The sequence below is a fragment of the Kryptolebias marmoratus genome, linkage group LG24 (assembly GCF_001649575.2).
Source record: "Kryptolebias marmoratus isolate JLee-2015 linkage group LG24, ASM164957v2, whole genome shotgun sequence".
NCBI lineage: Eukaryota > Metazoa > Chordata > Actinopteri > Cyprinodontiformes > Rivulidae > Kryptolebias > Kryptolebias marmoratus.
This window is the reverse complement of record NC_051453.1, coordinates 11,536,015-11,553,434: the sequence shown is the minus strand read 5'-3', so window position 1 is coordinate 11,553,434 and position 17,420 is coordinate 11,536,015. Positions and strand designations below refer to the sequence as shown.

The 17,420-nt window shown below is 37.3% G+C and overlaps 1 protein-coding gene across 9 annotated transcripts in view; it reads left to right on the top strand.

Moving 5' to 3' along the window:
- Positions 1-16,007, top strand: part of elavl4 (ELAV like neuron-specific RNA binding protein 4) — a 70,771-nt gene extending 54,764 nt beyond the window's left edge. For 4 of the 9 annotated variants that reach the window (XM_017407193.3, XM_017407195.3, XM_037974266.1 and 1 more), the window contains 3 exons: positions 4,820-5,054; positions 11,655-11,693; positions 15,005-16,006. In XM_017407193.3, the coding sequence (XP_017262682.1) occupies positions 4,820-5,054; positions 11,655-11,693; positions 15,005-15,332 (602 nt within the window). In that variant the 3' untranslated portion in view covers positions 15,333-16,006. Of the gene's footprint in view, positions 1-4,819; positions 5,055-11,654; positions 11,694-15,004 lie in introns of all 9 variants that reach the window. The other 5 variants (XM_025004016.2, XM_037974264.1, XM_017407189.3 and 2 more) reach the window with 4 other exon arrangements.
- The last annotated feature ends 1,413 nt before the right edge of the window (positions 16,008-17,420 follow it).

Here is a 17,420-nt window from a genome sequence, read left to right as displayed (position 1 = left end):
GAAGGACTCGAAAAAGCGATTTGTCTGTACACAAAAGATGGCCAAATGCTGCAAAAATAAATGGGAAAACAAAAAGAGCTCTCGGATTCTTTCAATACCCAGAGCAGAAATTAAAGTAATGCATTATTTAAAAAGAAATACATACAATTTTGTTTGACTGAACTATAACGCAGTGATCATCAACTGATGGCCCCAGGGCCATATCCAGCCTGAAAACTAACTCTATCAATCACCCAAAGCACTCAATTATGAATGAATCAGTTGTAACCCAGCTCAGAAAGATCTGAGTGTTAAAGAAGTGCTCTGAATTTTGAAATCCTCATGTTTAACTTCCACAAAGCAAAAACTCTTATTCTTGCCAATTTTGGCATAAAGTTTATATCTGCCATTCACAACAAGGTTTAAAGATCTATGAGATTTTCACTTTTAGCCCAAATATAACATTTTTTTTTTTAAGTTTTTTTAAATACAGAAAGTGCTCATTGGGGTTTTATTATTTCAAACTCACGTTTTAGTTATTTTTTATTAAGTTTAATTTACAGTATCTGTTCTTTAGCATTTACTTTTGTCCACCATCATGAAATGTGTCAGTGTAACTGTGTGTTTGTCTGCCTGTCAGCAAAAATATTTCATGAACCAGTGGTCGGATTTTATTGAAAATTCCTGAAAATAATCCCTGAAAGTACATCTACAACTGATTATTGTTTGGAGTCAGCCCAATTCAAGATGGCCAGCAGAGCTTATCAACTTTAGTTAACCCAAAAATGACTGCAACTCTGTCATTTTTACAGATCTTGTGCTGATGTTTGGTGTGGTAGTAGCTGAGAGTCATACACATCTCATACTCCAAGACCTTTGTTTAAGACTTGGCTGCAAATGATGTGCAGATCTTCGAGGAATGCTATTTTTTAAATTACATTTGATATTTTTTTCACAGTCAACATTTATAAACAAAAACTTCAGTAAAAAAAATTAAAACAAAACCATCTTTGAGAAATAAAAAGATATGGAAAATGATATGTATTTAAGATAGCAGAAAGTGAATTAAATAAAAGACTGGCCAATGATTTAATTCAGGAGACTGATAGATAAATAGAACTTTATTGATTTTTGTGAAGACTCCTTCAGGGAAAGTGTTTGATTAGGCAGGGATGATTGATAAAATTTGTAAACTAAAAATAAATTGAAAGTTGACTCATAGATTGAGAATAATTCCCCCNCCTTGTCTGTGAGAAAAATGCTTTGTTCTGTTTAACTATCTGAAATTATGTTTCCAATTACCGGTCATTATGATTCAAAGTCTGTTGTAGTCTGCACTTGATGCACACCCCTGTATTAAATACAAATTACCTCAAAAAGCAGAAATGAAACATGATCACACTTGTGAGTGGACACACTTATAGCTGAGCAAAATCATAGTTATTTTCCACCTCAGATCATTCACCACCTTAATAATGTTGCTGCAAAACATCAAGAACAAGAGTCGATGGTTCATGCCGATGGAAATCTTTAATCTACCTCTCATACGCACATCCAGTGTATAAAATCACCCACTTGGACAGATAGTCTTCAATATACCTAGTCTCTTTTCACACTTCATGCCTAATAGCATATCTTCAAGTCACCATATAAGTGTGTGTTCTTGGGTGTGTTTGTATGCCAAGCATTTGTCTGAAGGGCCTCCAGTGAGAACCAGCTTAGGAGGAGCTCAAGGCCAAACAAGTATGAGGATTAAAAAACGAAATAGAGTCCTCTCCTCTCTCTCATCATGATGGAGGAAAAGAATGAGTAGTGCTCCCCGATTTCTTAACTAATGCTGAGGTGCCCTTGAGCAAAGCTCTTGGAGTTTCCAAGTGTCTTTGAGCAGCAGAACATTGTGAAACTGGGCTGATTTCAGATATCAAGGAGAAGAATGCAGCTGGTGAAGTAGTGGTTGGATTTTTACTAACAATCTGAAGGCTCAAGCAGCAAAACAGCTACAGAGAGGCAAAAATGTCCCTCATTTTACCTCACACACTACACATACAGTAATAAATGACTGCAACAGTAGGGACAGCAGCGAATGGTTGCACTCTGTAGATCCCATTAGAATTGTAATTTTCCTGCTTGTGACAAATTAATTAAAATGCACAGGCACAGAGTTGGCACAAAAAGTAGAAGTGAGGGGGATTGTGAAAGCCTGTCATGAGAGAGGGAATCAGAGAGGTAAAAAAAACCATGAATAAAACAAAATAATTCACATTTGGAGTTAATAAGATCATTTTAAAGACTGAAGAAAAAATGCTGAGGTTCAGGTCTGGCTACATCAATATGTATGTGTGAGGTCTAAAAACTTGGTGATTTCAAACTTAAAACGTGCTCCAGGGTTGTTATCCTTGCAAAGAATATACTCACAAATTATGTAAGAATCAGTAAACAGAGCAGACAGGATCACCAGATTATATTGTCTTACAAGTTATGTTTCTTGTGCTGCTGCATGAGGAAACAGATAAACACTATTTACTGTAACTGACAGCCTTTTACAGTGTTGGCAGCCACAAAAACAGCTTCCAGCAGAGTGTTTGAAAGAGGTGAGAACATTTTAAGAAAAAACAGCAGTTAAGAGCCATGTAGTCGAACAAATCAAAGGAACAACTGTTAAGCTGCAAGATCTGACATTCAAAAATCTGGTAAAGTTTGATTTATGTTGTCATTTTATACTGAACTTCAAGCATCGACATGTATTTAGGATCATTTATTCGCAGAGATACATTGTTATTATTGTTTGCTGTTGGTGTGGCTATAACTCAGTCAACTTTACAGATATTGACCTAAAGTTTGCTGTATTAGAAGCTGAAACTGATCCCCAACACACATTCTGAGCACAGATTGTGCAAGATTATCTACAACCGATTAAACTTTGGAGCCAACCCAATTCAAGATGGCCACAACAGCCAGCTAACCTTAGAAAACACTAAAATGACTATAACTAAGTTAGATTTACAGATATGGTGCCAAAAATTGGTGTAGTTGCAGCAAAGAGTATTAACAACACGTATTGTAAGTGCTCATTGTACGTTCGCTTTATTGAAAACTTCACAGATAACTGTTGAAGTCATGGAGTTAATTCAGGATGGCTGCCACAGTTATCAACATTAGCCAACACAAAAATAGCTATAACTATAAAATAGCTATTGAGCTAAAATTTGATGTGGCAGTGGCTGAGAGTCATTCATAAATGCATACTCTGAGTGTGACGTCTCACAATGTCACACAAGATCACGTGGAATGTTTTTTTCCAGATTTAACTAAAATGGCTACAACTTTATTGTTATATCTAAACTGTGTTTTTTGATAACTTTGGGTCATCTTGTTGCATCATCATGTTTCTACAGAAGCCCAGGAAGAACAAACTAAACGCTGACTTTTAAGCAGGACTTATATGTCTTTATCAGGATTTATAATAATTTGTACATGTTTGGAAAAAATAAATAAGGTAGGAGAATATTCAGTTGATTCCAGTCCACAAATTCACTACTAAATGTCAGTAAGACCTACACACTGCTTCTTTATTACTAAGTTTTAACAATGTCCACTTTTTATAGCACAAATAAAATCAGTGAATTTCATTAAAAGTAGAGATTTTTGTGGAAAAGCATAACCCCAAAATAGCAGGGAGCTAATTATTATGCGTAAAACTAGACCAGACGACATTTCTAATTAATGATTTTGCTTTCAAACAGTGTTTTTTTTATGATGCAGCTTGGCTGGAAATTAAATAACCTTGTGATGCCTGTGTCCCGCTGAGAAAACGAGAACAAAAGATAGTGAGCTGGTCAAGGTGCTTCTCTGAATGAGAATTCAGGGGGAACGAGTACCGTGAGACAAGCCAACAGGAAGTGTGTATAAAAAATAAATAGGGAGAGGGATGGCATGTACAAAAATGTGGAATAACAATAAGGGGGAGCTTTTTAAGTGTGAGAAAGAGACTGCACACAATGATGCCTCAAACACAACATTCCCCTCTTTCTTATTGCCTTTCTTTTATTCAGCCTCAGTCACACAGACATGCCTGTGTGCACACAGTATTATGTAAATAGTCTCTTCGGCAGAGTGCTGCTGTCACTGAACGAGCATCCTCTGGGCCATCCAGGCAGCCTCATTAAAACGAGGCACAGCATCCATTAATAGATACCGGCACACATGTACACATAAGCGCACACACACACATACATACAGTCAAAAAAAAAACAACACACAAAGCATTCACAGACACCAATAAAGGACCTCCCGGGAAGCACATTTCTAAATGTTCCTCTTAGGTGGCAGTCAAAAAAAAAAAGAAATGTCTCCAAGGAAACGGCTCAAATGTCACTGAGAACAATGCATGAAGTCAGTGTGGTGACTGTGACTGTAGAGAGTATAAGAAAAGAATGGACAATGTGGCTTTAAACTGAGGATTTAGTCTATAACTCTGTGTGTGTGTGAATGTGTGTGTTGTTCTTATTCTACTTCCTCTAATAAAGGTTGCTGGTTTTTTACTGCTGAAACGGCAGACTTTTTTAAGACAGTGTCTTAATTCTTAGCCTCAAAATTAAATGTTTATAATAAAAAAGTTACTCCTTGTTTCCACTTAATGTGGTCATATGTCAGAAAGAGAGGAGTCCATTCATTCTGTGCCTGAATGTTAAACTGGCTCTCACACTTGTTGCTAACCATGACACTGGCTGTTTAATGAGGACTGGTTTTTAACCAAATTTTGTTTTTTTTTTGTGTACTCCTAAGATTTTATGTTAACCCTGTAAAGTAAAAGTAGCCCCTGTTTGCTTGTGATCTGCTGGCCCCGCAGGCGGCTCCCGAGGTGTGGGCTTCATCCGCTTTGATAAGAGGATAGAAGCTGAGGAGGCCATCAAGGGCCTGAACGGCCAGAAGCCATCGGGTGCTGCCGAGCCCATCACGGTCAAGTTCGCCAACAACCCAAGTCAGAAGACCAGCCAAGCGCTTCTGTCACAGCTCTACCAATCCCCCAACCGCCGGTACCCGGGCCCACTTCACCACCAGGCCCAGAGATTCAGGTGAGTACAGCAGCGCAGAGCGAAGCAGAGAAACTTCTGGGCTCAGTCACTACATTTACAGCAATATTTATGATTGTGAAGATGTGTGTAAAAGAGTTTTTAAACTCTTGTGTTGGTGAGCCCTTTGAAATTCTGTAAGTAAAGTTGATGGTCCACTGTTCACTGATTTTTAAGCAATCTTGCTTTCAACACCAAGTATAAGCAGCATACTTTTTTATCCATGTTGTGAAATGAGGAGCCATTTTGCATGCCTCTGGTTCTGAAAGTTAAATCTTTTCACAATCTTCCTACTCAATAAAACTATTTTAAGCATGGATTCTTTTTTTAAATCAGCCGATTCATTTTTTAGAACAGTGATATACATTTTTTAACAATAAAAACTCAAAAAAATCCAACTATGAGTATGCAATATTAAAAAAGGAAACAATAATTAGGACTCCCATGCTAAATTTTGTTTTTGTTTTATCATATGCAGATGTAAAGACCCTATATTTTGATTACAAATGCAGTAAATTATGTTAATGGTCCACAACAACTTGTTGGTGTCTACCATAAAGTCATAACAAATACAAAGATGAGTCCTTTGAAACAAAATAAAAGTATTTGGAGGCAATGGTGTAATATAAACTTCTAGCCTTAATATCTTGTTTCAGAACTGTTTGTGATTTTCATATAGAGGACATCTTTAAAAATAAATGAAAATTATTTAATGGGAATGCTTTTTGAAACCAGACATGGCTCCTCATTCGCTGCTTTTTTTCCTCCAGACACATTTCAGATATCCAGACTAAAGATTGGAGTCACTTCTGCTGCCAACCCAGAATGCCAAAGATGTCTAGTCTATACGATTGGACAGCAATAAATGTGTAACAGCTAATGTGTTTTTACCAGAAGACTGAGACTGCTACAGTATTTGCATAGCATCATATTGAAACCACGAGAAATATGAAAGTAAATGTCTACTGGGCAAAGATTATAGCAACAAGGGATCAGTCTCAAAATCCACAACAATTATTCTCAGTCAACATACCTACTCTAAAGAACAGGTCTGATGTGGGAAAGATTTGCATCAAAATGCAATTTATACATTGTTCAAGCAGAGGATGTTAACGCCTACACACAGAGAGAGCGTGACTCATCTCATTGTCTGTATTACAACAGCAAGGCACTTTTTTCCTCTTGTGAACGCTCATTTTGGCAAATATGTCCTCTGATTGAACAGCATCTGTGAGCGTTGCACCTGGTGCAGGTGTTGGATGAACCAGTGAGTGTTCTGGGTGGTTCGGCCCAGATCAGAGACTGTGGGGTTCTGTCATTCACAACTACCTGTGTCCACTCATTTCATCTCGCTGCCATCATATCAGTAACCCTGAGCCAAATTATGTGTTGGGGGTAAAAGATTTTGTTAATAAGACAACAGAGGTTTAGTTTGCAGATACAGTTGAGCATAACACTTATAATGAGCAATGTTTATGTTGTGCACTGTTGTAGTTTGACAAAAAGACATTATGAAAACTAAATTTCAAAGACAACATCTGCCATTTTAAGCAAACAAGTCGACGTATTACAGACAAATTATTTAGCAATTTTTACATCTTTAATTCAATGATAAAAAATATATAAAATGTGTCCAAATGAATTTGGATTTGGACAGTATCCTAAATATTTTTCAGTTCTAATGGATGGTTTTGCACAGGTTAGTAATTTTCACACCAAGCCATAATTAAATATTATGTATACAGTTGATAATACTGTCAGGAGCATTTTTGCCACTCACTTATGATGGATAAAGTTTTATTTATTTGTTTTTTTTTAACAAAAGTGCTATTTATGACAAGAGATTGTTTTTGTTTACTCCTTGACATTATTTTCATTCCAGTTGAACTCCCAACTTATCAGAACCACCTGTTCATATATTAGACTCCATCAGGTCTAACAGGAATGTTGTAGATCGGCGATGGTATATGTGCTTATACAATTTCATCTCTCTTACAATAGCACTAAGCCAGTTGTGCTGTTTACTCTCCATCAAAGTCAGGGTTTGGAAGGTATTTTTCCTCTGCCGCAGCTTCCCTGGTGTGACACCTGAGCGATCTAGCGTGGCTGTGTGTCTGTGATACGCCAAGCCAATTTACAGGCTCAGCGGGAGAGCTGTCGCTTCTCATCGCAACTCACAACCGCAGGACACTTCCTCGCTGTGTCCTCCTGCTCCCGAGCCCTTCCCCAAAACCTCAACACTTTAGAAGTTGCAAATGTGCTTGATGACTTTCTGTTTTTATTCATTTATGTAACTTAATTTACAGCTAGTACAAACAAGCTAAAATTATTAGAGTTTAAATAAAGACTCTTACTTGTTTTATATGAAAAAGTGCTACAACTTGTAAAACCCAATGGGAAAAATTCTCTGTAGAATAAAGTACCTTTTGCTTGAGTTATTACCAGCTTACTATCTATTGGACAATCTAGTCTTCTTCCAATTTCTTTTTATGATTATCACAACATATATGAAAACAAGCATTTCCAAAATCCTCATTTAACCTGTAATATGAAAGTTCACAACTGAGTTTAAAATATTTGTAAAGTACAAAATGAGATGAGATAATGTTTCATTTTTTGGTGTTGGCAAGCGTTCCACGCATCTTGTTTTACATCCTCGTCTGCTCAGGTTTAGTTTATGAATTACATTATTCCCATTAACGTTACATCTCTGAGTCCACTGCAAAGTTTGCATCTATTCAATTCTTCACTATATTCATATATCTATTAGAATGTTTTACTTGGGTTCCTCCCTCACCCCCCAAAAAGTGCCTTCTTTTTACCTGCAGCCATTCTCTTCTCCAGGAACCAAAAGACCTGCATTAAAAACCAGCAGCATCTGTTATAAAATGCCATAAAAACTTCAGCATTCTATAATAGTGTGATTAAGGAGTAAACATGTCTACATATTGTGATATAAATACTTCATACAGTCCTATTTGATTATTTCTTATTCTAAATGTCAGCTTATACACATTAAACTAATCAGAAAATGCTGTTTACATGGCAGTATGAATCATGTGGGCCTGCTGCAACACAAGTTAACGTATAATGTGCTTGTATGGTCTCTTTCCAAGACAACAAACATAACCGACTCCAACACAATAAGCCCTAGATCCCGGCTTGTTTCTGATCCTCAGTCGTTACCTAATGGTAGTAATTAGCAAATTAGCCTGATTATATCCAGGGCGGGAGCCAAATTTAATTGAACAGATTTTTGTTTCAAAAAAGAAAAGGGGGAAAAAAACGCACCCATTCCTCCATTAGACCGCATTGACGGAGAGCACAAAAGCCCTATTGTTAACATCGCGCTTGTAGAGGCAGTGTGAAGAGCTGGCAGAGTGTTTGCACGGTGAGCCTGCATCAGTGTGTATTCATGTTTGTGTGAGAGAGAAGGGGAAGGAGAGAGGGCTAGCAGCAGGTTGTTTGGTTGTGGCCCGGCGGTCAGCAGATGTCTTCATGCTCCTGGGCATGGAGCACCTCTCCTCTGAGCTTCCTCTTCAGTTGACTCATTTACCCACAAAGCAGACTGCATGTTCCCTTCCCACAGAATAGGCTAATTACGGTTTTAATGATTCCATATATCCCTCTATCCAGTATAGTTCTTTGTTCCTGGGCCATCATCATAGTTTACGGTATTTCTGAGAAAAGTGCTAATATGTAGACACATTATAACCTTTTGAATAGGTTTAAGAATAACTCAGGAAGTTGTATAAACTATAAAAAAATATATATACGGAGAGTATAACCAATGCTGGATTGATACAATATGAGTTTAAAATTCATATTAATCATTTAAATTGAAAAATTACATAGTTTGAATTGTGAGCCATGTGTTTCCATTATGTTAAAATGTGAGCTGTAATAGTTCACTTCAGTCTTACCTTATAAGACAGATTCCTGCAGGATTTCTAATGTATGAAGTACTTAACTACATTCATGAAGCCCCCCTGTGTTAAATTGCCCCTGACGAGAAAATTGTTATTCTATTATCACTAACAGGCAAAAGAAGTTTTAGTTAAAACTATTAATACAAATAGTTTGATGATCATTACTAAAACAATAAAAGCCTGTAATAAAAAGAACAAACAGAAAAATGCACCGTGCTTAAACGGCATCTTTAAAACCAGAGGCTCTACAAAGTGTTTCCCATACTATATTAGGTTGTGACAAAAATATTTGAATAAACAGGGTTTTTTAAACTGTTTTGTCCCTCCTTTGACAGCAATAACTGCTACAGATGTTGCAAAATATAGTAATGCTTGTTTTGGACAGTGGGTAGGGGGCTTTTAATCCATTTCTTTAACAGAATCTGTTTTTGATTTTTAGAAAAGTGGGGAAACATTCGCATAATTGCTGCTTAAAAATACACCAGATGTCTGACTTTAGGAGATGGTGATTTGAGGTGTCAATTCAAGTTGTCCAACGACATTGCTGTGCTCTTTGCAACAGTTTTACACTATTGTAACCTTTTGAATCTGCACATTTCCGCTGTGGAACAAGGCACCAACCATCATGGGGGAAAACAACATTTTGGCAATTGTAGACTTTGATGGCATCCAACTGCACTGAGCTTTTAAACTGTTTTGGTTGATACTGATTTATCTAGAAGCTTTCTTCACTGCTCACCCACAGCTACGTTTTGGAATGGCAGCTTGACAAAATGTTTAACAACTCTTTTTTCCTACTTATTTATTTTTTCTTCTTTACCAGAGGCACCAACACTGGAAATGTCTTTTTGACATAGAGATGACACAGACATCCTGGTTATTTTATCAAACACAGGATGATTGCAAAATATATTATATTCACTTTTGCATTTTAAAGTATGGGTATCCAAAAATTATGTAAATATAGCATTTGAATTATTACCCTTTTCCTTCTTCTGCCCAAATTAACATTTTTTTTTTCTTCTGCTTACTGTCATACACTAATGAGTATGTTAGTGGGAAGTAGGGTTTAGTATTGTCCTAAAGTCCTCAAAAGAGAGATACAAAGACAGGTAGAGAAGCCATTGTAACTTTGGGTCAATTTGACCCGAAAGCCACGAAAGGCCTAACTGTTTTGATAAGAGTAATTTAGCATCTGGCTAAATCTTAAAATTTGCCAATTATTAGTACAGTCATTAGTCAATGACCACATGACTGAAGGAGTATGGCTGATCATAAATTTACCCATGAACTCTCATCAGTCTCTCACTTGGGTTTGAGGAGCCAAACAAACCCAAGTCAACGGTTTTTGAATCAGTCTTCTGATTATAAATGGTCCAAATAAACTGTTTTGTGGAAAACCAAACTCTTTAAATAAAATTGGTAAAGAATAGTTTGATGCATGTATGAGTGTGTTAGCAAGAAACCAAATGCTTGTTGACTGCAAAGGACAAGGAGAAACAACCATTATAGTCGAGTCAAAGTCAAAGTTTGTAGTGTTTTCAAGAGGAACAAGACTTCAGCGGCCAGCTGTTGCTCAATAAGCCGTGGCCTCTCTCCATTAGGCCAGAGGAGTTAATAAGACATGAGACAGGCCAGACCCAAGTGAGAAATGAAGGTCATTGAGTCACCAAGCAGACTGCATCCATCCATGAGGGCCAACATTTCACACAGTCCACAGGTTTCTGAAGCCAGCACACAGACACAAACTGTAATTTACACTGGCTGACTGAAAAGGCTGGAGCCTGCAGGCTGAAATTATTCTCAAACCGTAACATCTCCCAAAAGCTAACCCTTTTAGACAGAGGACATCATCTGACTAACGCTCAAGCTTTTCCGCCTGACCCATTATCACTTAACAGGTTGACCCTGACCTCAAAGACAGACATTCATGATTTCATGGCTAGTTTAACATTCAGTTGTGTTTTTCTTGTTACTCCGCCGCATACAAACCCTACTAATCACCATCACCACTTTTACTCACCATCATTTAAATGCCAAACCATTACACTGACAGAACTCTGGATCATTTCTTGTCATCTCAGGTGTTCTCTCAATTGAATCAACACAAATTAAAGCCCATAGATAATCAAAAGAAAATCCATTTACCTCCATCCTAATAAACCATCAGTGTGGTGGCATAATTTGTACAGAAACCCACATGCAATTTTCTGCATGTAAAATAAGACAATGATTTACAATTGTGTAGCATTCTGGGCTTTCTGTGATAATGCTTGAGGAAATGCTATGCTCACTCTCTGCCTGCCATGACTTCTCTTTATCTAACTGTAATACTAAACACTGACTAGTCCACTGCTGGAGTCTTGTATAATGATTAATTGGACACATCTACAACAGTGTTTCTGTAACACTCTACTCTGGCATTAGCAAGTTCAAAACCTGTTCAGTTTGTGACCAAAGCAAGTACAAACCATACTGATTGTACTGTAGATTCATCGACTGATGATAACATTTTCTGCTGGGGCTCCTCAGTGTAATGGACCAACTATGAATGGGTTTGTTTGTTCTTGAGTGAGGAGAACCATGCAGTTCCTACAGGGACTTTACATTAGTTCCATTGATTGAGTCGACCATCTGCCCACCATTAACCCCAGAACCCTCCTTCTCTTTACAGGCTGGACAATTTGCTTAATATGGCCTATGGCGTAAAGAGGTAATTAAAAATTTCACCAAATGCCAGATGTCTATGTTGACTCAATAATTTTTCAACATATTTTCTTATGTTCTTTTTCCTAATTTATGTTTTTTTGTGTGTTTTTGCAGTCACTTTAAGTTGAACAGTTTGTTCAAGGTCAACAGCATTTTTGGTTCTTTGATTTGGTTGGGCTTTTTCTGTCTTTTTTTCAGCTTGAAATGACATTTTAAACCCTTCCAACCACTTCAGGTGTAATAAACAGAAACAGTCTTTGTTTTTAGTGCTGATGAATTTGCTTTGTTTTGATTATGACAAGTGGTGGTGGTTTGTGGATTGTTTTGGGTTGATTCTGTGTACTGAACAGATTTTGTTCTTTAGTGTACAACTTTTAATTTCTAAGTGTGTGTTTGGTTTTGTTCTTTTCTGCAGGATTCAGGTTCACCAACCTTGTCACTTTACAACTGTAACTTGAAAGCAGTGTCCCTGCTTTCTGCTTTTGGTTTTCTCAATTTATCATTTAAATGTACTCACTCTGTACCTTGACCATTACTTATGCACACAATATTCTATGGAATCTACATCTTCTTTGTGTAAGCCATGACTAAAGTGCATAACTACCCCTGAATTCTTTGTAGTTCAGGTCTTACACAGATCAGGAAATGAGATTTGAGATGAGGTTGGATGAACTTGGATCCCTGCTGGAAACAGGAAATGCTGTTTCACTGCAGATAGCTCAAGCTTTGCTTGGCACTGCTCTTCCTAATTTTCTTTTGCCTTCATCTTTCAATTTGCTTTTTTGCTATCATATATGTTACATAACTTGAAACAGCAGCTATAGTAGCAATAGATGTTTGATGTGCTGACAATGGTATATTGCATGTTGCAAGCACAGGAAACACCATCAGTCAGTTGGCTGAGTAAGTCAAAATTTGACTAAAAGAGGAAGTTTATTGTTTTTGTTGGCTAAAAACTTGTTTTTGTCAAATATCAACATTAAGAATATTGTTAAAGAACAGCAACATTTTGATAAAGATTCCATGTTAGAGTCAAATTTCCCCTTCAGTACGTGGCCTTCTTCACATAATTTTCTGAAAGAGAGAATAGTGTCTGATTCAGCTGCGCTGATTGTATTGAATGTCATCAAGTCACAAGTGTTATGGAGTGATCTAAGTGTTAAGAGCTGGAATGGTTTAGATTTACAGAGGACAGAATAGATATTTGGTCAGCTACTCTGTTGCTATGCAACCTCTATTCTCATCTGTAACATTGGCTAGTGTTTCGTACCGCTATGATGGGTATATTCGAATATATGTTTCCACCCATGCACACACACAAACACACACACACTGATGTCCTCATCCTGACAGCAGTAGGGATAGCCACACTCCAAACCATCACCATGAGACACTCACTGACCTAAAATCTCTCCAGCCTTTGTTTACATTTTTCTCACTCAGCAAGGAATGTAGTGGGCTTTACTATATTTTTCTATATTGGAGAAAATATTAGATTCCTCCTAAATTAGTAATTTTAAAAAGTCATTTTTTGTTGTTGTTAAAAATACTGCTTGTGAAATCTTGTGATAAAGTAAAACAAAAAAAGTTGTCTTTGTATTATACAAATTGTTCACAATTATGATCTTTGACCTCATCTGAAGCACATTTAGTGGTAAACACCAGTAATGTACCTACAGTACTTATAAAATCTACTTGCACAACCGACGTGCTAAATAGCATATCGCTTGTTTTAAAATCAAAACAACCACAAAAGCCAGGGACAGACTTCACATGACCAAAGTCATGCAGGAAGGTCGTAGTGATTCACTAGAAAGAAAAGGCTTGAGGGCCCAAGCAGCAAGCAGTGCTATCGATCAGTGCCACGAGTTCTGCAATAGAGGAGACCAGAACACCCTGCAGGAGGGGGAGGAATACACTTTGTACCTTAATACCACTGGGCTGTAAAGTGCTTCCATTTTCCATTTAGTTTGCTCCCCATTTTCTCCCTCCTTTTTCTTAAGAAAGCAGCCTTCTCTGAGACAGCTGCAGCAAAGCGGAAATCTCAATTAAACCACTTCCAATAATGCCTACAGTAGTATCTTGGAAATAGGTGGCATAAAAAATGAACCTTTTTTATTTCATTTACCTTTTATTTATAAGTGATGGGGTTTTTTCCCCCCTCTTTCCTTTTAGCGGAAAGGCAATTAAGGGAAGTCAACTGAGGATTCAAATCTTTTGCATCACGAGAAAAAGGAGAAGATTATGAGGCAAATGAGAACAGATTTAGCAGGCTGGTGCATGATCTTTGATGAATTTCTAGCAATGGTTTAATTCAACAACTTCCTGCAATTTGGCACAGAAAGAAGCCACTCAAGGACACAAAGACAGAAGATTCATCTGCATCTTTTTCAGCAGAAGTGTAGCTCAGCATAGGCAGCACTGTCGCCAGTCCTGACAGAAGACCTTTCAAAGCTGATGAGCACTGGGAGGGTTTAGTTCCAGTTGTGTAGTCACACTTAAACCTGCATATTTAGACATTAAAGGAATAGTTGGAATTGTTTTGAGGTGGGGTTCTGTGGAGAGGTTATGTGTGCTCAGTGTATTACCTGCAGCAGACAGAAGTCATAGTTAAATCAGTTTAGAGAATCAGGGAGAAAATTTAATTGAGGAGTCAACAAAGATTGAGGCCTTTTCTACAGCAGATTTCTATAATTTAAAACAAGTCGAATCTTAAATTAAATGCTACAGGGTCCATTTTTATACCATGTTGCTTTTGCACCAGACAGTTATTCAGATGGACGTCAGAGGTAATGTCACATGGAAGGCTGTGTTCGGACACGATCCATTGCAATACATTTAGTGCTGCAGTACAAAATGTGGTAAATGTACCCAGCTCATGTAACTACCTGATGCAAATGTGGTGCAGTGTAAAAAATCATAACATAGCATTTGCTTCAGTCCTTGTGATTTATTAGTTTTTGAATTTAGGTTTAAGTTGTTTTAACGGACTCAAATTCATTTCGGAAACAGACCCGGGCTGCTTATAATCTCCTCACAGAAACACACTTCAGAAAACTTGAGCCGTTTCTTTTTTTACCGTACTTTGATTCATCTGAGGAAGGTGTGGCTTACAGATTAGTGCCTGGTTTGATTATTTAGCTGTAGACCGTAGCTTACTATAGAGTTGGAGCATTTATTTTCTTTGGAAGGTGCATTTAATGAAGGAAAACATAAGTTTTTTCATAGATCTGTAAAGGAAAGCTGTTTCATTGTATGCCCCGACTTGTTCTGCTAACACTGTCTTCTTTCCCATCATTCTGCCTCCTCTCCCAGGTTCTCTCCCATCACCATTGACAGCATGACCAGCCTGGTTGGCATGAACATCCCTGGGCACACAGGCACCGGTTGGTGCATCTTTGTGTACAACCTGTCCCCAGATTCAGACGAGAGTGTGCTCTGGCAGCTGTTCGGGCCATTCGGCGCCGTCAACAACGTCAAGGTGATCCGTGACTTCAACACCAACAAGTGCAAAGGCTTCGGCTTCGTCACAATGACGAATTACGACGAGGCAGCCATGGCCATCGCCAGTCTCAATGGCTACAGGTTGGGCGACCGTGTCTTGCAAGTCTCCTTCAAGACTAACAAGACACACAAGTCCTGAACTTTTGACAGGTAGAAGCAGATGCCCCACGCCTTTGTCTGCTACAAAATTGCCCCCAACCCCTCCGTTCCACCTCCACTCGTCCCCTTAGTCCCTTCAGTCACTACCACCACCACCCGACTACAGCCATCCAACAAAGCAAACTCAAACTACAACTGGAACAGAAATCAACCAACAAACCATCCAACAAATTGAACTATAAATGGCTTATATTATAACTTTGGACCTATAAGCCAATGTTGCCTGAGTATTACAAAAATTAAATGATAAAAATGTTCACAAGTTTTTAGAAGTTCCTGTGATAATACAGGCTTCTCTTTATTGTATATTATTTTTGTTTGATGTGGTTAAGATGATTTTTTCCTCTTCTGTGTAAAACAGTAGCAATTTCTTGTATCCCCTTATTTCAGAGAAAAGAATGTCCTTTTTAGACTGGAACCTTTTCTCTGTCTTGATTCAGGATTTAATTTTCTTTTGTAAATCCGGATCCACTGTCGTTGTTATACACCTCCCTATCAGAGAAAGGGAGGGGGCTCTTTTTTAAATTAGTGAATCCATTCATTCATTTGTAGCGTGTTTTAAAATTTTCCCCTTATTGATTATAGATGGGATACCAGAATCCCAGTAACTCAGATAAAGAAAAAAAAGAAAAGAAAAAAAAAATGAGTTTCTAACATTGTTTTGTTTTGTATCGCAAACAAAACATAATGTCTTTCCTCACTGGGTTTCAGGGAGATGGGGCATGGGAGGGGATGGGTTAGCTTTCCTGATGACACGTTCAGTAATTTAAGAAAATAAAAAACACAAAAAAAAAAAAAACACAACACTGTTGCCAAAGAGAAGATCTCTTTGCTTGGAAAAAAATGCATTTAGAAAAAGATAAAAATAAATAGAAAGAAGATCTATTTTTATAAATGATAATTAAAATATTGAACAATTTTTACAGGAATCTGGATTTGAAAAAAAAAAAGAGAAAAATATNGCACCACCTTGTCTTGTCGTTCTGCCGTGGTACTTTATAGGATCAAAAGATTGTTTGTTTTTTTTGGTGAATCCGAGTTGGTTGTGATTTTGTAGACGGACGATTTTGTGGAAAAAATAAGGGATGCAAACTGAGGCAGGTGATTTTGGTAATTTTTCACACATGTACTAGTGCGTAATTATTCAACAGCGATACCCAAAAGGGAAGGGAAAGGGGTCTTTCCAAGACCTGACAAACTTTATAGTTCAGAGCCCAAAGCAAGAAGACCCTTTGTCCACTCGTTTTCTTGTTTTTGTCATCAGTCAATATGGGATATCAGTACAGATATATTCACATATATCCATTTAAAGAGCATACTCTGCATTATATATCATTTTCTTTGCTCTGAGTTTGTGAACTTACATCTGAAAAGAACTTCCTTTTAGCGATCAACGGTAGGTGCTAAACTACATTATTCACATATCTTAAATATCCAAGTTTGTTGTTCTATGTGTTGTTTAAAAAAAGTACTTTGATGTTTGCATTCAATTGAGCTGCTGTTCTTCGTTTGACATTTGTTTAATGTTGGCCCAGAAATCTGGTGAGGCTATTTCTTTGCTGAATTACTAGATTAAATGAATTTGGGGCCTTGTAAGAATCACTGAACAAAACTTTGTATTTATTTTTACGTTAGTTTGTTTGTTTTGTTTGGCTTGCTGACTTTTAGGTTACTTGCTGAGCGTGAAACGTTTGTCAAAACTTAATGATGATTAGCTAGTTCCGTTAGTCTAGATATTTTCCTTAAACAGGATCTATGACAACTGTGTCTTTATTTGCTGTGTACAAATAGATGATATATATAAATATATATAGTCTACATTTGTTTTACAATATCTACTGTACTATCTGAGTTGTCACTGTTCTTTCGTTTGAGCTTGTCTTTTTCATATGACAATTTATTATGAAGTGGTGGTTCAGTTACTTAGAAAAAAAAATTGTGAGGAAACTGTTCAATTGTTGTCATGTTGCTTGTGGAGAAAAAAAAATTGGATTAACTTTCAGTTAACTACCGCGGCAAAAGAAATCAAACAAAAGCTTAAGATATAATTGTATTTGACAGTTTATTT